This window comes from Erinaceus europaeus, unplaced genomic scaffold (assembly GCF_950295315.1).
Source record: "Erinaceus europaeus unplaced genomic scaffold, mEriEur2.1 scaffold_550, whole genome shotgun sequence".
Classification (NCBI taxonomy): Eukaryota; Metazoa; Chordata; class Mammalia; order Eulipotyphla; family Erinaceidae; genus Erinaceus; species Erinaceus europaeus.
Window position 1 is genome coordinate 58078 of NW_026647356.1, and position 22722 is coordinate 80799.

The 22722-nt window shown below is 44.3% G+C and overlaps 1 protein-coding gene across 1 annotated transcript; it reads right to left on the reverse strand.

Moving 5' to 3' along the window:
* Window positions 1-226: 226 nt before the first annotated feature.
* Window positions 227-22250, reverse strand: LOC103122917 (ankyrin repeat domain-containing protein 6; the record flags this gene model as incomplete). The annotated part of the gene is made up of 8 exons (XM_060183943.1): window positions 227-1714; window positions 2917-3043; window positions 7965-8078; window positions 10107-10259; window positions 12551-12730; window positions 12991-13125; window positions 15095-15199; window positions 22146-22250. Coding segments are annotated over 8 exons (1491 nt in total), but the record flags the coding sequence as incomplete, so codon positions are not given.
* Window positions 22251-22722: the final 472 nt, after the last annotated feature.

Here is a 22722-nt window from a genome sequence, read left to right on the forward strand (position 1 = left end):
TAGATGTTTCTATGCAAATGAGAAAATCTGAGGAAATACCCATAACCCTATATCCCAAGAGACAAGACATTTGAAAGACAAATCCAAAAATTTAACATATGCAGGGAACTTTGTGAGCACCACAGAGCAGAGTAAGATTCCATGAAGCTAAATGAAATAGTACAGTCTAAATCAAGTGATTGAATTATTTACACAGTCACGAACATTATCCAGTGATAAAACTCAATTCAGAATAAAATAATCATTTCTTTATAAAATACCGACCAATAAGCTCATATTCAGAGAGTTATTGAATATAATCAGGTGTGTCTGTGAATAAATTACAAAAGATTTATCTAATTGTGACATGGATATTTCTCTACTATTAATCTAATTTTAAAACCACTATAATCAATCATTCACAATATTTCTGTATTTGGGCTATAAACAGAGAAGCCATGATAGAAGATTTGAACCTTAATCATTACAAAAAAATCCCTTCCTCCTCCATAAAAGATAGTTGGATCCTGGTTATTGTGAGAGAGAGACACACACACAGAGACAGAGACAGACAGACAGGGGGGAGAATTTAGTGTGTCTGCATGAGAGCTCTTTTATAGAAAAGCTTGTCTAGGCACAGCAGGTGTGTTGCAATGAATGACAGCTTTGAGTCAAGTTCATAAGAGGTGAATTTTTTCCCCTTTCAGTTTATGGTATTTCATACATCCTGCATTGTAGCCTTTAGAAGTACACAGCATTTCCTTAGTTTGGCTCTGCTCCACTGGAGCTTTTGAACTTCTGGTGAACGCTGACTGTAGTGCCGAGCTTGTAATGAAACCTGAAACTAAGCTAGCTTCTCTCATTTTCACTTTAACTGGAAATCTCCAGAACTTCAGGGCCTAGATAGTATGCATCTGGCACATTTTGTAATTTAATAAAAAAATTTTTTTTAACCAGAGAACGGTGGTGCTGGGGACTGAACCTGTAACTTCAGAGCCTCAGGCCTGAAAGTGATTGGCATAACCATTATACTGTCTCCCCAGGCCTGGAAGTTAGTCATTTTTGACAGGCAAGTCTGCCATGTAGAGATGATTGACACCTTGGGCACAGCCATTATACAGTTGCATAAACTGAGTCTGCTCTCTCCTGCTACTCCCCGGGTCTTAATTTTCTTTCTGCACCTTTGTCCTTAGCTTAGCAAGCTCCTCCTCTAGACTTTTGATGTGCTCCTTCAGTGTGGCCTTGTCTTGCTGGGCTTTCTGGCTGGCTTGGTTTCTGGCCTCTTCGATTTTCCTTTCATACCACTTTTCCATCTGGGTAGAAACAGCCTCGAAGAAATACTGGGTGAGCTCTAGAGCTTGGGAGGTATCTCGGATGTGGGGGGCCAGCTGCTCACCTGCTGCTGCTGCTGGTACCTGCCCATAGGTGATGCTGGATGCTGGGTGCTGGACTCGATGCCTCCCCTGCCCACTTTTCCCAAACTTCTTGGTCTGGGTGCCTTTGTCTATGCACAGCCCTGCCTGCTGGTCACACCTGGCTGCCTCCTGATGGGACATCGTGGCTGTCTGGACCTTGATATTCCTCAGCCGGGAGCCTGTGCAGTCTGAGGAAGACATCTCTTGCTGCAGCTGGTGGGGGACAGTGGAGCCTGGGGCCTTGTCCTTGGGCCTGACCACCTGAGGGGAACCATCAGAAGCTGCTGCTGGACCTGCTGTCACCACGGACTGATCCACACCTGAGTACAACAAGAAACCAGGATCAGAGCCACTCCCCTCAACCTACTCACTCAGCAGTGGGGCAGCAGCATTCAGGGGTCTTAGGAACTGCCACCTTCTCTTTTATTTTATATTTTTTATTGTCGCCAGGGTTATTGTGCCTACATGATGAATCCACTGTTCCTGGCAACATTTTTTCTTTTATTTGATAAGACAGTGAGAGATTAAGAAGGGAGGGGGGATAGGAAGGGAAAGAGAAACACAGCACTGCTTTACCACTTTGTGAAGCTTTTCCTCTGTAGGTGGGGATGGGGGCGGGGAGTTGAATCTGGTAATCTGGTTTCTTTTTTTTTTTTTTCTTTTTTTAAATATTTATTTTCCCTTTTGTTGCCTTTTCTTTGTTGTTGTAGTTATTATTGTTGTTATTGATGTCATCATTGTTAGGACACAGAGAAATGGAGAGAGGAGGGGAAGACAGAAAGGGGGAGAGAAAGCTAGACACCTGCAGACCTGCTTCACCGCCTGTGAAGTGACTCCCCTGGGGGCTCGAACTGGAATCCTTACATCGGTCCTTGCACTTCAAGCTACGTGCGCTTAACCCACCACGCTACTGCCTGACTCCTGTAATCTGGTTTCTTGCACATGGTGGGTGACATGTGTGCTCAACCAGGTGTGCCACTACCCAGTCCCTGAACCACCACCTTCTTAATCACTTACCCATTCTTTCCTTCTCCCCCTTCTTATTTATTTAGTTTATTTTGTCATCATTCACAGGGCTTCACAGCTCTGGGTAGACTTTTCCAGATAGAGACAGAGAAAAAGAAGGAGATGAAGAGAGACAGAAAGAGAGAGAGATAAAGAGACCTCAACACCAAAGTTTCTTCCAGTGTGGTAGGGGTCAGGCTCAAACCTGGGTCACTTACACATTCTTCCCTGGTCATCATAATCTTGGCTTGCCAGGGCTTTGACGGGTACTGTGCTAGCCTCACTGGTGATATATATGGAACAAAAAGTCACTACTCTTTCCTCTAACCTGTTTTTTTTTCTTTTTTACCAGAACACTGTTCAGCTCTGATTTATGGTGGTATGGGTGATTGAACCTAGAATTTTGTAGCCTCAGGCATGAGAATCCTTTGTATAACCATTATGCTGTCTACCCATGCCCCTCTCTAACCTGTCTTAATCTATATCAGAGGGCCCTCTCATGCTGCATGTGGGATACCTGTGGAGGACTCGCAAGTAGAAGGTGTAGACTTTGTTCGAGAGGCCCGAGAATCTCCAGAAAGCTTCAGCTCCAGATTCTGGATCTTTAACATGCACCAGGTTTTTAATTCATCCACCAAGGACATCTGGAGGAAAACAACAACAAAACTTCACAACAGTCAAGCACAGAATAATTATAATTTGATACAGTTTATGAATTAAAAGCATCTGAAATGGAATTTTCAGTGATGGCAGTTGAAGCTCCCTTGACAAACTCAAAAGCTGTGGATTCTCCAGCCTCCAGCTTCTCTCCCCCCACCCTCCTCCTCCTCCTCTATTGTTTTCAGTGCACCAGGATTCACTGAAATTCACAAATTGCTGCCTTCAATCTTCCTTAAAAGACTTAGAGGCACCTGAAGCTCACCTGGGAGGGGACCTGCTTTGCTATGTGTGTCACCAAGGTTCCAGCTCCCTGTACAACACATGGTAGTACGATAGCACTGTGGGAAATGCTGGTGCTGTGGTGTCTCTCTTTGTCTCCCCTCCCTCTCTCCCTTCCTCCTCCCCTCTCTAGTTGAAAATGTCATCCAAAGTAGTTGAAACCCAGTAGTGACAAAAAGCAAACAAGACATGCAAAATCTCCCAAATCTTCCAAACCAAGCATCTCTGGAGGCTTAGAAGCATGAACTCTCACACTATTTCCAGCTAGTTGGCCTGATGACCACAAACTCCATGAGGGCAGGAACCAAGTCTTGTTTAACAAGAGCAATAGACCAGAGGCTAGGCAGTGGTGCACCCAATTGAACGTACATGTTATAACATATGGACTAGGTTCAAGCACAAGGTCCCAAGTTCAATCTCTGGTGTCACCAGATTCCAGTGATGGTCTAGTTGTATCTTACTCTACTTTGAATTAATAAATGTCTGTGTGTGTGTGTGCGTGTGCGTGTGTGTGTATGAAATCAACATGTTTTTTCTCTCTCAGAGAGACAGGAATCCAGACATGCAGAAAGAGAATGAATGACTGCAAATCTAAAGCTTCCTTCAATGCAATGGGTGCCGGGCTTGAACTTGGGTTGAGTACATAGCAAAGCAGCATACTATCTAATTGTATTTTGCCAGCTCCAACATATTCTGTTTCTCCCTACTGCCAGCATACAAAACAAAAACAAAGTGTCCCATAAATTCTCTTCTATTAAATTTATTTCAGAGTTATAGAAAATGACATATGTTGTTTTATCCGGGCTGGCTTCACGGTAGGGTAACAGAGACGACCAGAGACACACGGCTGGGCTGAGAATGCAGTTTAATCTTTATTCACGAACGGGCAAATCACCACACCATGTGCTTTTCTCCATCATCCTCTCTCCGCTGCTGCTGCTGGGACTCTGCCTGTCTTTAGCATAGGGGGCGGGGAGAAAGCAGGGCGCAAAACTAGCAAGGGGCAAACCAATTCTTCTCAGAGGTCGGGGGGAATGGAACATACCAACAATTCCCCCTTCTGTTTTTAACTAAATGACCACAGTATCAGGGGTGTGGGGTGAACAGAAACCTATATCGTATAGGCATTTTTTAAAAAGAAACTGGCACAAACATGGAGAAACATGTAAGCAAGTAACAAGAACCAGTGTGCTGCCAAGGGAGGGCCTGAGGGGGCCATTTTTTTGCCTCTGTGGGCAAAACTTTATCAGCTTAAAAAAAAAAATTTCCTGCCTCTGGGGGGCGTACTTGCCTCGACAGGCATTTTATAGCATGGGGGTGGGGAATGGCCTAGAGTCCCAAAGGCAGCTGGCTACAGTCAGTGTTTGAGAATTGTTGGTATGTTCCCTTCCCCCCGACCTCTGAGAAGAATTGGTTTGCCCCTTGCTAGTTTTGCGCCCGCTTTCTCCCCGCCCCCTATGCTAAGGGCGGGCAGAGTCCCAGCAGCAGCGGTGGAGAGAGGATGATGGAGAAAAGCACATGGTGTGGTGATTTGCTCGTTCGTGAATAAAGATTAAATTGCGTTCTCAGCCCAGCCATGTATCTCTGGTCGTCTCTGTTACCTGCCCGTGAAGCCAGCCCAGATAAAACAACATATGGCGCCTACAACGTGGGACCGGACCTGCGCATTTCTCAGATAAGTGAAGACAATTTGGCTACCTATGCACTATGGCCTTCTCTTCTGCTTGTGAAGAGATCTCCAAAGGCGTCTGCCCTTTCTTCACGAGACTGTTTTGCTGTTTCTGAACATTTATCTCTGGACCACTCTGTGGTTTCTGCCCAACGCCAGCCCGCAGGAGCCCAACGCCAGCCCGCATGAGCCGGCGGAGCCGTGTGGCGCGGGGCACTGGGCGTGGGCTCCCTCCACGCTGCTCGGCCACTGTGAGCAGGGCAGCAGACATGGCAGGGTCATGGGGCAGGGCCGCGGCAGCCTATCATGGCCACCACCCCGGGGCACCTCGGCCCACGCCTTCTGCACGGCTGGCCTGCCTGCCCTCGTGCTATGAAGTCTGGACAGATCCCGGACCACCTGGAGACCACGGCTCCCTACCGAAACTGGGCCCCCTGGCCGAGATCTCCAGCTTGGGTCTGAAGGCAGACGAGCTAAAATACGCAGAGATTCGTCCAGAGATTGCAACCTGCAATTCCTAGAAGTGAAGCTGCCCAAGAGGCCACCACTGGACAACACACTCCCAGAACGGCTAAGACATTATAGATCTAAATTCGTGTTTAAAATGACATGTCGGGGAGTCGGGCTGTAGCGCAGCGGGTTAAGCGCAGGTGGCGCAAAGCACAAGGACCGGCATAAGGATCCTGGTTTGAACCCCAGCTCCCCACCTGCAGGGGAGTCGCTTCACAGGCGGTGAAGCAGGTCTGCAGGTGTCTATCTTTCTCTCCCCCTCTCTGTCTTCCCCTCCTCTCTCCGTTTCTCTCTGTCCTATCCAACAACAATGACAACAACAATAATAACTACAACAATAAAACAACAAGGGCAACAAAAGGGAATAAATAAATAAAATAAAATTTTAAAAAATCCTTTCTGACTATAAAATTAAAAAAAAATGACATGTCTTCGTAACAAGTTTCTCTCCTTGTATATTGAAGACCATGTGTATGTGTGTGTTTAAAGTTTGGTAACATTAACTTTAAGGTTAAGAATATAACTTTAAGGCTAAATTCTTACCAGGCAAAGTGAAATGAAAAAGGTTTTCAAAGTAATTCTCATAAAGATAAAATTAACTTACATTTAAAGTCTGAGGTAAAAATTAGTTAACAATCAATATATTTTAACTAAGTTGGTCTAAACAAAACCTGCGCACACCTAGGGTGTGTCTCCATCTTAAATGGGTGTAACAAAAGGTTAAATAGACTTGTTGATGTGTAAAACTCTCGATTACCTTCCCTATTAGAAATGGTAGATTACACAATGGCTATGCTAATGATACTCATGCCTGAGGTTTTCTTTCCTTGATTCTCATGTTTACCTTTTCACATTCTATTGTTTAAACTTTAACCAACCTTAAAATCATTCTAAAAAAGACTTCTAATTGTAATAGTTATCAATTGTGATAAACTTCTAACCTGCTACAAGTTTGTTTCATAGTAAGTAAATTGCAGCTGTCAAGTTCTCTACAGAAAAGCAGAATTCCAGCAGCGGACCTTCCTCATACAATGCTCCACCCCCTGGCATTCTTCCGTGCACATCTGCTTTCGACTGGCACTCCTATTGGACTCACTGGTACACCCTTAGACACTTTGCACAAAAGTGCAAAAATTCTGCTATATTTCTCAAACACTGACTGCAGCCAGCTGCCTTTGGCCGTTCTCCGCCCCATGCTATAAAATGCCTGTCAAGGCAAGTACGCCCCCCAGAGGCAGGAATTTTTTTTTTAAGCTGATAAAGTTTTGCCCACAGAGGCAAAAAAATGGCCCCCTCAGGCCCTCCCTTGGCAGCACACTGGTTCTTGTTACTTGCTTACATGTTTCTCCATGTTTGTGCCAGTTTCTTTTTAAAAAATGCCTGTACGATATAGGTTTCTGTTCACCCCACACCCCTGATACTGTGGTCATTTAGTTAAAAACAGAAGGGGGAATTGTTGGTATGTTCCATTCCCCCCGACCTCTGAGAAGAATTGGTTTGCCCCTTGCTAGTTTCACACCCTGCTTTCTCCCCGCCCCCTATGCTAAAGACAGGCAGAGTCCCAGCAGCAGCAGTGGAGAGAGGATGATGGAGAAAAGCACATGGTGTGGTGATTTGCCCGTTCGTGAATAAAGATTAAACTGCATTCTCAGCCCAGCCGTGTGTCTCTGGTCGTCTCTGTTACCCTACCGTGAAGCCAGCCCGGATAAAACAACAGACATAGGTGGAGGAGACAGCATAATGGTTATTTATGCAAAAAGACATTCATGCCTGAGATGCCAAGATCTCAGGTTCAACCCCCTGCACCACCATAAGGCAGAGCTGAACAGTACTCTGATAAATAAACAAGTAGATTAGAGAGAAGTGAGAGAGAAGAGGGGACACGAGAGGAGAGGAGAGGAGAGGAGAGGAGAGGAGAGGAGAGGAGAGGAGAGGAGAGGAGAGGAGAGGAGAAGAAAGAAAGACAGATGTGGTCCGGGAGGTGGTGCAATGTATAAGGTATTGGACTCTCAAGCAGGAGGTCCTGAATTCAGTCTCCAGCAGCACATGTACCAGAGTGATGTTTGGTTCTTTTGCTATCTTTCTCGTTAATAAATAAATAAATAAATAAAATATCTTTAAAAAAGAGGAAGAAAGACAGACATGCACAAGGACCTGAGTTTGAACTGTTTTCTGTTCCCCATCTGCATGTGTCCAGCTTCATTAGCAGTGCTGCAGGTGTCTCTTTCTCTCTCTCCCTATCTCCCCCTTCCTCTCAATCCAATAAAATAAAATAAAATGTAAAAACAGAACCTTAATTTAAAAAGAAAGAAAAAAGTAAAGAAAGGAAGTGCTATGTAATACCAATGTTTCTGTCAGCTTTGAGCCTTTGAGTTTTCAGTGATGGGTCTGAATAGTTAACTCAGATGCATCCTAAACTACAAGGAGTGTGAAGCAGTGGTTCTCACCTGCCGCTTCTCTCCCTCATGCTTCTCTGCATCTGAGTGCTGTTGCAGGCGGTTCAGACACTCCGTTCTCTCTGCTGAGAGTCGCTCAACCATCAACTTGTCCAGAACCCTCATCTAGGAGTCAAAGCACACAGAGCATGTAACTGAGATGATCTGGATCCAATTTATCTCTGGACTCCTGTGGAGGGGCTGGGCCGAACCAAGTTGGGAAGAAGAGAGAGCACCAGCAAACCTAAAACCCTCACTCTACTTTCCTGTGACTAAAGCATTAAATAGGACTCTATTTTTTCTGAACTCTTGAGCATGCTTCTGTGTAGACAAGTGTGTCTTTCTCTTAGCTGATAATGCCCTAAGGTGTTTAAACAAATACGAATACACATTAAGAATAAAACTTGAGCAGCCTGGGAGGTGGCATAGTAGATAAGGTGTTAGACTCTCAAGCATGAGGTCCCAAGGTTGATTCCTGCATCCCAGACTCTCAAGCATGAGGTCCCAAGCTTGATTCCTGCATCCCACTGGTGAGAATCCTTTCCTTACAACACAGAAACAGAAGTAAAATGCAACACTGAATCAGAATTAAGATGCTATATTCTAAGCTGTCACCTTCCTTGGACCAAAGAGGGGTCTATGAGCCACCCCAGCATTCCCCAGACACAATCCTCTCTGAACTTAGGCTAGTTTCAGTGGGTTTTTATTTTAAAAAAATCATCTCAGACCCATTAAAATATTAGCCAGAAATTTAGATGGGGTTTCCCAGGATGGGGGTATGGATTGAACTACCAACACCCATGTCCAGCTGAAAAGCAATTACAGAAGCCAGGCCTTCCACTTTTTGCACCCTATGGGATTCAAAAATTTAGGTCCATATTCCCAGAGGAGTAAATGTTAGGAGAAGATGACCAGAGGGCTTTGAACTCTCTCAGGACCTGAAGAGAAGAGGGAAAAAAAAAAAAAAGGAAGAACACTTAGAAGTAGTAGGTGTCGGGAGTTGGGCAGTAGCACAACATGGTACGAAGCACAAGGACTGGCGTAAGGATCCCGGTTTGAGCCCCTGGCTCCCCAGCTGTAGGGGAATCACTTCACAAGCGGTGAAGCAGGTCTGCAGGTGTCTATCTTTCTCTCCCCGTCTCTGTCTTCCCCATCTCTCTCCATTTCTCTCTGTCCTATCCAACAACGACGACTTCAATAACAACAACAACTACAACAATAATAAAAAAAAGGGCAACAAAAGGGAAAATAAATAAAAAAAGTAGTAGGTGTGACTTAGAAAGGAAGAGAAGGCAGGGCCATAGAAAAAATGGATACACACACACACACACACACACACACACACACACACTCATATATATAGTTACAGAAATAGTCAACCCATATCTGTGATCTAATGCAGTTTCCAATGGAGGGAATGGGGACAGAGAACTCTGGTGGTAAGAAAGGTGTGGAACTATACCCATATTATCTTATAATTTTGTAAATCAATATTAAATCACTAATAAAATATCTAAAGTAAAAAATGGAGTTTCTAAAATTAATCTAACCTTTTGTATGTTCAGCCTCACCAATTACAAGGAAGTAAAAGAGAACAACTGGGTCCTTATTTAATTTGGTGAAATCTTTTTAAAAGTTCAAATAAGGGAGAGTCAGGCGGTAATGCAGCGGGTTAAGCGCACATGGCCCAAAGCCCAAGGACTGGCATAAGGACCCTGATTTGAGCTCCTGGCTCCCCACCTTCAGGGAGAGGGGGGTTCACAAGCAGTAAAGCAGGTCTTCAGATGTCTATCTTTCTCTCTTCCTCTCTGTCTCCCTTCCTCTCTCGATTTCTCTGTGTCCTATCCAACAACAACAACATCATTGGCAACAACATGGGCAACAAAAATAGGAAAAAATGGCCTCCAGGAGCAGTGGATCTGAGTCCCAGCAATAACCCTGGAGGCAAGAGAAAAAAAAAAAGAAGAAAGAAGTTCAAATAAATGGGTTTTGACCAGATTGGGGAAAAAAAAAATCACATACAAGTAAGTCTCTCTTTTCTGACAGTATACCTGGACTCCATACAGTGGAGTCTGCAGAGCAAATAGGCATGCTGGAGTGTTAGTATTTCCTGCCTGAACACAGGGCTGCAAAGAGGCTGGGCAGCTCACTTACTTGGTGCTGGGTCTTACTCTCCATATGTCCAAGCTTTATATTCATCTTATCCTGCACTGACCCCAGCTTGGCTTTGATCTCCTCCACTGTTGCCTCCAGCTGGTTCTCCAGCTTGTTGATTAGGGGCTCACACCGACATCCATTTACGGGGGCCTACGAGGGAAGTCAAGGAGAAAGTTAATTCAATTCATTCATTCCTTTAATAACTGGACTTTGAATGCCAGGTAGAAAATCAGGAGGGCTCAGAGTATGGGGGAGAAAGCCTCATCCCTGGCAGGACTCTAGAATAACCAGTAGGCCAAACTGTAGGCAGTAGAAGGTTCAGAGAAGGAAAGGTATGACTACAATCATCAAATTGCTTTTATCCAGGATTATCTAGACACCTAAGGGTGGTGCAGAAAGATAACTACATAAAGAAGTTATAAACTATATATCTAATGGAATAGTAATCTGCAAACCAAAAGATGAGGCTACACCAATAGATGACTGGATAAAGAAATTATAGGGTGTATACTTCTCACAATACTACTCTGCAATAAAATAAAAAAAAAGATGATATTGGATATTCCACCCAAACTGGATGGAACTGGAGGTGATTATGCTTAGTGAAATAAGTAAAGAGGGGAAAGACAGTTAACAGGTGGTTTCATTCTGTTTTTTAATTAATTAATTTGTTCCCTTTTGTTGCCCTTGTTGTATTTTATTGTTGTTGTAGTTTTATTGTTGTTGTTGTTATGTTATCATTGTTGGATAGGACAGAGAGAAATGGAGAGAGGAGGGGAAGACAGAGAGGGGGAGAGAAAGATAGACACCTGCAGACCTGCTTCACTGCTTGTAAAGCGATTCCCCTGCAGGTGGGGAGCCGGGGGCTTGAACCGGGATCCTTAGGCTGGTTCTTGCGCTTTGCGCCACCTGCGCTTAACCTGCTGCGTTACCGCCCGACTCCCCGATGGTTTCATTCTTATGTGATCTAGAGAACTGAAACACATTAAATTGCAAAAAGAATAATAATAAATAGAAACTACTAGAAATAGCGGGGGAGATAGCATAATGGTTATGCAAACAGACTCTCATGCCTGAGGCTCCAAAGTCCCAGGTTCAATCCCCTGCACCACCATAATCCAGAGCTGAGCAGTGGTCTGGTGTTTCTCTCTCTCTCTCTTCCTCTGCATCTCTCTCAAAAGTAAATAAATAGATAAATAAAGCAGAAACACTAGAAATAAACAAATTATCTCTAAGACTTTGTGAGATATATGGTAGCTATCAATGGGAGGGTGAGAGCACAGAACTTTATGGTGGGTGTAGTGTGGAATTTCTATAACAGAACTACAGGAATATACCGTGCAATTTTACAAATAAAAAAGTGGCTTGTTAAAAAGAGGGTAATGCCATATACTTTGATAGATGAAAAAGAAAAAAAGATGAGGTTGTATCATTTGAAACAAAATGGAGGGCTCTGGAGGTGATTATGCTAAGTGAAATTAAGTAATGTGTGTGCTACCACTTGGCCCCACCAAATGCAGTATGTAAAGAGGTGTGTCTGGACTACAGGATTGTGTCTGAAGCACTGAGGTGAGAAGAGTCATCTGGCTTACTTTCTTTCTTTTTAAAAAAATATTTTATTTTATTTTAATGAGAGAGAGAGATACACAGAGTGAGACCAGAGTTCTGTTCAGCTCTGGCTTATGGTGGTGCTGGGGACTGAACCTGAAACCTTGGAGTCTCAGGCATGAGAGTCTTTTGTATAACCATTATGCTATCTCCTAGCCCATAGGGCTTATGTTCAAAAATAAAAAAAAATATATTTATATATATATATATTATATATATATTATTTCTCCATATATATATATATATATATATATTAATGAGAGGTAACCACAGCATCACTTTAGCACATGAGGTATTAGGAAAGGAACTCAGAATCTCATGCTTGTTAAGTTCAACACTCTAGTCACTGTGCCACCTCCTGGACTGTGAAAGCCATGCCTTCTTATGTTATTTTTCTTAAATTTTATTTTATTGTCACCTGGCTTGTCCTTGCAGCCATTTTTTTGCTTTCATTTTTTAAAAGGCAAAGAGAAATTGAGAGGAGAGGAAGATAACTACAGCAATGCTCTACCGTTTGTAAAGCTTCTCTCCTATAGGTGGGGACTGGGAGCTTGAACCATGGTCCTTGTGCATGGTAACATGTATGCTCTACTGGGTGTGTCAGCACCCTACCCCATATCTTCTTTTAAATTATTTATTTATTAACTTGAGAAAGAACCAGAGCATCACTCTGACATATGCAATGCTTGAACTCTGAACTTCATGCTTAAGAGTCCAATACTTTATCAGCTGTACTACCTCCCAGGTTACAAATCACACCTTCTAAAGTCAGTGCCTAAGCTGGTCCCAGCCCCAGGACCGGTGGTGCCCTCTCCCCACAGAGCCCACAGTACCTGCATAACTTTGCCATCCTTGCCCCTGTACAGCGTGTAGAGCTGGTAGGCTCTGAACTCATGTGGCGGGGGCGGGGGTGAACATTGATGCCTCTTTTTAGGGTGACTGTGAGTATGCAAGGTCTTCTGGCGGCCAGGCTGTTGGTCTGCTGGTGGGGTGGGGTCAGAAAAGGCTGACACCTGTGGGAAAGTCAGAGGACAACCCCCTTTGAGCACTGTGACCTATCCAAGATGGGACACTAGCCCAGCCCAGAAACCCTGTTGTCCAATCCAACAGCAACACGTGTTAGAAGAGAGCTGCCAGCACTTGTGTCTGAAGCTGGTTGGGTTTCAGTTCTGTGACCTAAATCAATGCCAGCTGTGTGATGATTTTCTAGTCACTGGGGGTGCTGCTGCTACCAGTCCTTCCACCAGCCTGCTTCCCAGCATCCTCTACTGACCTTGGGCTTTGACTTCCTCTGCTTGCTGTCCTTGGCTTTGGGCTTGGGAGAGGCTGACAGGATCTCCTCTCTGGTTTCTTCTTTTGTGGGTGCAGCCTGCTCACTGCTAGGAGTGTCTCCTGCAGAGACACTTCCCTAAAGGAAAAAAGGGCAGAGAAGATGTTTTACTTGCCCTTCCTTTTGTCAGTAACAGTGTGAAAGTTTGCTTGACTGCAGAATAGTGTTCCATATGTGTGTGTGTGTGTGTGTGTGTGTGTGTGTGTATATATATATATATATATATATATATATATATATATATATATATCCCACAGCTGGAATACTATACTGCAATAAATGACAAGGCTATATCGTTTGGGAAAAAAATGGATGGAATTAGAGGTGATTATGCTAAGTAAAATAAGAGGTGAAAGACAATTACCAGACAGTTTTGCTCGTATGTGGAGTATAAATGACTAAAGCAAAGGAACTTGTAGAAAGAGAAAGAAAGGGAGGGAGAAGGAAGGAGAGAGAGAGAAAAAAAGCAGATTGCCTCCTTGCAAAAACAAAAATGCAAGAAATAAGATGATTATGGAGAGGGGCAGATGCTGAGAGAAGGCATAGAACTTTGGTGAGGGATGTGATGACTTCTATATACCGTATGTGGGTATGAAAATACTCCTGACACCTTATAATTATGCAAAACAATGTTAAATCACTAATAAAAAAACAAAACAAAACAAAAATTTTCTTGACCTCATTCACCAAAGGCCCCATGGGGAGTTGAGCCAATGGTGAATTTCTGTCCCAGGAAGCCCTGCATAGTGGCCTTAACTGGGCACACATGTTTTTCCTGGTTCAAAATTTGATTTTATTTCACTGAGTAGGTACCCAACTAGTTATAGTCTTGGGTCTAATGCTACGAGCAAGAACTTCCGGAACATACCACACACAAAACACCTCATCATTAGAGACATTTGGTCTTTTGTAGGCCAACAAAAAAAGAGCCCAACCCAGTTTTGCAAACTGGTCCCTGACAATTCATTATAGAGGATGAGAATCCTCTGAAATGAAAAATTATCACATTTTGGGTCCTTGTAAGAACTTTCACAAATTAAAATATCTGACTCACACCCAGGAAAATCAGTAAGAGTCATGACACCTTAATCCTGGGAACTGATAAAAGAATTTTGAAAAAGAAAAACACGGTAAAATCATATGTGCCAAAAATTCTCTCTCCATTCTATTCTTTCTCCACAAGAGCTGAAAGGTATGGTTCACTCTCAGTTGTTGTGTGCAGCTGTGCAAGCTAATCACTGCACAAAGGCAAAGGCACATAGCCATAGTGTATGGGGCAGAGGGATATGGGATCCAGCTCACATCCTATTGATCACATGTGCTATGTGCAGGGCTAGGCTAGCCAGGAGCATCATTCAGGCAGTCATAGCCTCTGTCCATTCCTCAGGTGAGAAGAGAGAAGGCAGCCAGCACCAGTGGCTCTCCATCCTGAGTCTTCTTCAGGTTCCCCTGGGCCACTTGTGCAAATGCAGACAGGAGCTCCAGGGTGGGGCCTAGGAATGTGCATTTCTAACAAGATGCCAGGGGACACTGTGGACACCAGAGTTGAAAACCAGTATTCTATGCAATTAAGATTAAACTTTTGGAGAGGCAGTGCTGCTCAAGGTAGGGGACACATGGGTCTAGGATGTACAAGGGTGCTGGAAAAGATATAGACAGTACATACACACACACATGAACTCACAGGCACACATAGATATACAAACATATGGGGATACAAAGGGACACATACACAGGCACACGTAGGGACACACAGATACACACAGGGATATACAGAGGCAGACACACATACACATAGCGATATACAGAGGCATACATAGGCATATACACAGGGACACATATACACACGGGCATGCACATACATAGGCACACTCTCAAATCCTAGAGGAGCAGTGACATGAAGCCAGAGAAGAGACTGAGTGGCCGAGGGGCACAGAGAGGCAGAGGAGGGCCAGGCCATCACCCGGTGAACCCAGAGGAAGCAGAGATCAGGGCTCCACTCTGTCAGCATGTGGAGCTGGGGAGGGGTGGCAGGACTACCCCCCACCTTGCTTTGTGCCACCTCATCTCTTGGCACAGACTGAGCTCTCCTCTCTTCCTTGAGTCTCTCTCTTTTTTTCCTCAGGCTCCGCCCTCGACTGAAGTGCAAGACCTGAGGGAGGCAAGAGGCATCATTATAAACCATTGGTGTGGAAGAGTTCTACTGGACCCGGAGCTCTTGCCCGCTTACCTGGGGGAGCTGCCAGCCTGGGGAGACCTGGAAACTGCACCCTACGAGCATGTCTGGACACCTACTATGCCTCTGAGGTCTTGTGCCTGGGCACTGTGAGGACCAAGAGATGGTAGAATGTAGTTTCTGACCTCCAGGAGCTTACCGTCTATGATTTTAATAGGCTAGCAAGGTAGCTCACCTGGATAGTGTACCTGCTTTGCCATGTGTGTGACACAGGTTTGAGCCAGATCCCTACAGCACTGGAGAAAGCTTTGGTATGTGGTCTCTTTCCCTCTGCCTCTCTCTCTCTCCCTCTTTTTATTTTTTTGTTTTTGCTTTCAAGGTTATCACTGAGGCTCGCGTGAGCTTAAAGTGCAGCTTGGCAATACGAGAATCCGGCATGAAGCCCAGCCAGTCTATCTTGGCGTTACTCTCGATCGCACTCTGTCATTTCACAAACATCTCATAAAAACTGCAGCAAAGGTGGGCGCGAGGAATAACATCATTGCAAGACTGGCCAGCTCCTCATGGGGCGCGAGCGCTTCCACACTACGATCATCATCTCTGGCATTGTGCTATTCCACTGCAGAATACTGTGCCCCAGTATGGTTCCGTAGCCCCCATGTCCACTTGGTCGATTCCAAATTATATTCCTCCATGAGGATCATTTCTGGAACCATCCGTTCCACCCCGGTTCCATGGCTGCCAGTTCTTAGCAACATCGCCCTGTCAGATATTCGTCGGGATGCGGCATCATCTAAGTTTATTTCCCACGTCTACGCTCGACCGGACCTGCCAATATACGTGGATATCTTCACCCACCCTGTCCAACGCTTGATGTCTCGTCACCCAATCTGGTCCCCTATGCCTACACTGAACTTCTCTGTTCCAGTCTCTTGGAAACAGAGTTGGCAGTCAGCTGAGGTAAAGAACAAACACCTTATCTCAGACCCCTGCAAGCGCCAACACGGCTTTGACCTAGCACGTTATGAATGGGCCCTCCTCAATTGCTATCGAACAGGCCATGGCCGGTGCACCACTATGTTCCATCGCTGGGGAGCCAGAGACGACCCAAACTGCCCCTGCGGCTCCAGACAGACTATGACCCACATAGTCAACGACTGCCACCTCTCCAGATTCAAAGGAGGTCTTGAAACTTTACATCAGGCTCAACCTGATGCTGTTGACTGGCTACGGAAGAAGGGCAAACCCTAGAAGAAGAACTGAGGCTCGGTGCTGGCACTACAAATCCACTGCTCTTGGTGGTCATTTTTTTTCCATTTTGTATTGGCTAGGACAGAGAGAAATTAAGAGGGGATGGGTACTCTCCATGACTACAGTGGTATTAGCTGGAGTCTGTGGATATAACATAGCACTAGACTGTATGTAGAAATGCAGGGAGATGGAAGGATTCTCTCCCAAGTGAGATAATAATGGTATTCCCAAGTGTAAAACGATGCTTCTCTTTCCACTCAGTTTTTGTGTAAAAATCTTTTCACACAACAGTGATATTGAAGTCATCACAAAGGCTTTTAGATTTATATTTAATTATTATTAAAATTATTATTTGTTGTTTTCGCCGGGCTGGCTTCATGGGCGGGTAACAGACGACCCGGGACTCATGGCTGGGTTGTACGCAGTATCTCTTTATTCATGCAGGATGCAGCGCAATCTATACCAAGCTAAGCTAAACTAAAAAACTACAAACAATCTTGTAGTCTGTGAATCTGTTTCTTCAGGTCGTGCCAGGTCACATCATTGGTTTCCGGGGGCGTGTTGTAGTAAAACAAAATAGGCGAACAGCAATAACCAGTGTGATGCCAAGGGGAACGTTTCTTGCCTCAAAGGGCAAGGCCTAGCAGGCGAAAGGACATTTCTTGCCTCTGGGGGCGCTTCATGCCTCTGGGGGCATCTCTTGCCTCAAAGGGTGTTTCCTGCCTCTGTGGGCATAACCTAGTAAGGAAGGGGAGTTTTCTGACTCTGAGAGCAGAGCCTGCAGGCGAGGGGACACGGTCTATAAAGTCCCAAGGCGATGTCAAATGGAAAATCCATTTGGACCCCTGTTTTCTGACATCACCCACAAGATGGAATGCTTCCGTGGTCATCTACTTTGGACTGACACTTCCATCAGACTTACTGGTACACGCTGCTGTGTTTCTCAAAGACTAACTTCAGCCAGTTGCCTTGGAAAGGAAGGAGAGAAGGAAGGAGAGAGAGAGAAATAAAAGAGACCTGCACCCCTGCTTCACTGCTCATGAAACTTCTCCTCTTCAGGGGGACCAGGGGCTTGGACCCAGATCCTATTACATGTGTGATCAAACAAGTGCATCACCACCTGGCCCTTTGACCCATTATTTTTAAGTGAATAGATACTTTACACATTTTAAATTTTAATTTCAAACATGGTAACTATTGATAGCTATCACTCACACAAAGCTCTTTGTGATCCTCTATAATATTTGAAAATGGAAAAGTATCTTTAAGGGGCCGGGTGGTGGCACACCGGGTTAAGTGCAAGTACCTGTTAAAGATACTGGTTTGAGCCCCCGGCTCCCCACCTACAGAGGGGTCACTTCATAAGCAGTCAAACAGGTCTCTCCCTCTCTCTCTCTGTCTCTTTATCTTCCCCTCCCCTCTCAACTTCTTTCTGTCCTATCCAAAAAAAAAAAATTAAAAAAAAATGGCCACAGGAGCAGCAGATTCATAGTGCAGGCAGTGATTCCCAGTGATAACCCTGAAGGCAAAAAAAAAAAAAAGTATCTTTAAACCCTAAGTCCTAAGCCGTTTCTTTCTTTCTTTTTTTAGTTATTTATTCATGAGAAAGATAGGAGGAGAGAGAAAGAACCAGATATCACTCTGGTACATGTGCTGCCAGGGATTGAACACAAGACCTCATGCTTGAGAGTCCAGTGCTTTATCTACTGCGCCACCTCCTGGACCACACCTAAGCCATTTCTAAATGGCTCAGTGGGTAGAGTAGAGTGCATGTATTCCCTGCATAATGTCTTTGGGGTCAATCCCTGGCACCACATGAGGGCACTTAAGGCAGAGAGAAGTAGAATTCCAAGGACACAGTTGTGCTTTGGCCTTATTCTCTTTAGTTAATATTTATTTCTTTATTTGTGGAACTAAGACCTGGTGCATGTGTTATCTTGGTCCCTCTGGCTGTTTTTCATTCAAATAGAGGGAGACTCTATAGCACTAGCATTCCCCCCAGTGCTGCCATGGCCCTCTCATATAATATTGGGGTTTAAACCTGGATTATGCCAATGGGAAAGCATATGTCCTAATGAGTAAACTTATCTCTCCAGCTCCACCTGTATTGTATTGGGGAAAAGACCCAGCAGTTTTGTACTTGCATAAGGTCCTGGGTTTCACCCCCAGCACTGAGAACAGCTAAATTCATCCTCACTATAAAGTTGAGTCTTAGAAGTAGGACTAGTACCCACCACTCACCCAATTTATGGATCTTTAGAACAGGACACAGAGCCAGACACAGTCTGGAGTTCACTTTCTGAACCACATCTACTAGAATTTGGGCTTAGATATTGGGGATACCAGATGTCAGGACCCTGAGCCCCATTCATGACTCAGGGTTGATTTATAAAGCTTCAGAGACTCTTGCCAGTTGAATGAAGGCTTCTGGAGATACACACACACACACACACACACACACACACCTCCCGCACATCACGTTAAACATGTGTGTGTGTGTGTGTGTGTGTGTGTGTGTAACTAGAACATCAATAGAGTTTATTATCAAAAATTCCTTATTACACCAGAGCACTGAATGAGAAAAATCAAAAGCATCTTTGCAGGGGCACACAAATTATGACAGTTAATGTAAGACCACCATGATATTGTCATGTAATCCTCTGGTTATGTAGTAGATATCTGTGATGTCCACATCATAAATTCCATGGTCTAAGGGGCAGCAGTGTCTGTCACCTGTCACAGCATGCAGATTTAGGCCTTTGGCCTCAGGGCCTTGTTGCCCAAGCTGTTCATTAGCTTAAGACATTCAGCAGATGCCAGAATAACATGAGAGAGAAAAGGTGAAGCATTCCTTTTGTTCTATGCATAGCTTCTCATTAATTAGGAAAATAGTTTAGCAGAGAAATCATCAATGTATCAGTCAGTAACAGCCACTACAATTCAGTGCCTTACAACAGAAATCAGGGATTAAGAAACCAGGGGATCTCCAATACACATCAATCAAAAATGACATGTGACAGAGTTTACCCAAACCCCAAATAATCACTAGAAAGATACCAACTGTGGGCTGGGTGGTGGCACACCTGGTTAAGTGCACATAGCACCACACAGAAGGATTCGGTTTTGAGCCCCTGCTCCCTGCCTACAAGGGGGACACTACATGAGTAGTGAAGCAGGACTGCAGATCTGTCAGTCAGTCAGTCAGTCAGTCAGTCAGTCAGTCAGTCAGTCAGTCTGTCTGTCTGTCTGTCTATCTATCTATCTATCTATCTATCTATCTATCTATCTATCTCTGTCTCCTCCCCCCTCAATTTTTCTCTGTCCTATCTAATAAAAACATAATAATAACAAAAGGAAAAATCTAGCTACCAGGAGCAGTGGATTCATAGTGCTGGCATGGAGCCTCAGAGATAACTCTGGCGGCAATAAAAAAGCAAGAAGGGGGGGATGGAGAAAGCTACTTTAAATATTATTATTAGCTAGTGAAAATAACTGTTTGGCTTACATATTTCTTAGGGAAATATCCCATCTACCACATAGAACACATTGATCTTTCTCAGTTCATGGAAATCAGGGACTATGGATCTTAAGATCCTAGAAAAAAGTATCCCCTTAGTATATCTGTGAATCACTGAAATCCTTGATCAACTAAAGGCAGGTAGACTTCAGACTAAATGAGTAGACTATTTTTGTAACTACAGGTCAACAGAACAATGTGCCTACAATTTAATGAATCTTCTAAAGTTTATTCTTTGTGTGGAAAATAGGGTTTACCATGTGCAATTATGCAAAATAAACATTTTATGTATAAGCATTTTTTACATAAGCATTTTATGTAAAATTCACAAAATTTCATCCCACTTATTTGCCATTCAGGATGGGCATGGGGCAGGCACTTAGGGTATATCCCTCTTCCTTTTGAATGAAGGCCCTTGAATTCTAGAAGACAAAGAGATGAGCTAAAGGCACACTAATGTTTATGTGACTGTGGGAGGTGGGGGCAGGGGGTGGGGGGGGACTCCATTCTACAAACTGTGATAATTAGAAAGCCTGGAGATGGCTTACACTGTAGATGGCTTACACATTTTACATGCATGGCGACCCAGGTTTGAACTCCCAGCCACCACATGGGAGCTCCTGCATAGGGGAGCTTTATGAGTAGTGGGATAGTACTGTGGTATTTCTCCTTCTCTGTCTCTCACATCTTAAGAAAAAAATAAAGAATGATGGGTAAATAGCATAATGGTTATGCAAAAAAAAAAGTTTATTGGGAGTGGTGGAATCATGCAGCCATGAAGCCCCAGTGATGATCCAGTGACAAAACAAACAAACAAACAAACAAAAAGACACTCAATATGAATGACTGTAACATTGGCTCATCAAACTGCCAAGTGCTGAAATGTATTATCACAGATGACTGTGATGGATCCTGGCACTTATAAATCACCCTGTACTTAAAATTAAAGATATTTATTTTATAAAAGATGTATTTATTATAGCCTGGGACTCTCAAGCATAAGATCCTGAATTTGATCTCTGGCATCACATGTGTCAGAATCCAGCTTTTGTTTGTTCTCTTTCTCTCTCTCTTATAATGTTTAAAAATTGTTTTCTTATCTTTATTTATTAGATAGAGAAAACCATAAATGGAAAGGAAGGGGGGAGATAGTAAGGGAGAGAGACACCTGCAGTACTGTTTCACCACTTGTGAAGCTTTTCTCCCTGCAGGTGGGTACTGGAGGCTTGAATTCTGGTCCTTGTGCATTGTAATATATGCACTCAACCAGGGGTGCCACCACCTGCCCCCTCTGGTTTATTCTCTTTACCTCATTAATAAATAATAAAATAAATCTCTAGGACTTGGAGGTGGTGCAACTGGTTGGGTGCACACATTACTATGCTAAGGGCCTGGATTCAAGTCTCTTGTCCCCACATGTAGGGTGGAAACTTCATAAGTAGTGAAGCAGTGTTGCAAGTGTCTTTATTTCTCCCTAACTTCCTTCTCTCAATTTTGCTCTGTCCCATCAAAAAGGAAACCCTCTAAAACAGCTTAATTTTTAATGATAAAGAGAACCAGAGTATCACTCTGACATATGCAATGCTGGCATCGAACCTGGGACCTCATGATATTTTAAACTACAACTTCTCCCCTGGCCAAGAAAGTTGAAAGTTATGATCAGGAAGCTGGTAGTGACAATGGTCCAGCCACAGGGAGGAAGTGAAGTCACAAAGAAAAGTGATGGAGGGGTGGAGCAGTGGCACATCTGGCAGAGTGCACACATTACCACGGCTTTGGAGCCCAGGTTCAAGCCCCCTATAGAGTAGAAGGTTCACAAGTGGTCTCTCTCTTTTTCAATTTCTCTCTGCCTCTATCCAAAACAAATAAAGTTTTTTTTTTGTTTTTTTTTTTTAAAGTGATGGCCAGGAAGGAAGTGATGGCTGGAGGAAGGGATGCTCAAGTCTGAAGAGCAGCTTGATGACAGGACAGGAAGAATCTGGCTCAGGTTACCTGGAGGTCCACAAAAGTCCTCACATCTCCCACTGTCTGGCTAGTAAGCCCACCAGGTCCCTATCTTCATTAGTTGGAACTGACATCAGCAGATTGCAGCAAGCAGCAGCCAAATAACTGCATAGAACTACCCAATACAATGGGAAATGCAACCAGTCCTACCTGGGGAGCCTTCGTGAGCAGAAGAGCAACTTCTGGATTGTTGTGGTAGCGAGCAGTCTCCAGGGGCGTCTGGCCTGCCTGAGGAAAGGCACAGGGAAGGACAAGTGAGGTGGGATGTCAGCCCTTAACATTGTTGTGGTTATTGATGTCATTGGTGGTGGATAGGACAGAGAGAAATGGACAGAGGAGGGGAAGACAGAGAGGGGGAGAGAAAGATAGACACTTGAAGTGACTCCCATGCAGGTGGGGAGCCGGGGGCTTGAACTGGGATCCTTAGGCAGGTCCTTGTGCTTTGCGCCACGTGTGCTTAACCCGCTGCACCACCGCCCGACTCCCAACTCCTGGGTTTTTAACCTCATTTCTCTAGGATCTCCTAGCTGTTCTTCACAATTTAGTCCTTGACACTCGCTAGATCCTTACCTGCCCTTCCATATTTCCTTTTCAGAATCACTAGGTTGGTTGACTGATTGATGACGGAGAAAGAAAGAGAACCAGAGGGGAGTCAGGCTGTAGTGCAGCGGGTTAAGCGCAGGTGGCACAAAGCACAAAGACTGGCATAAGGATCCCGGTTCAAACC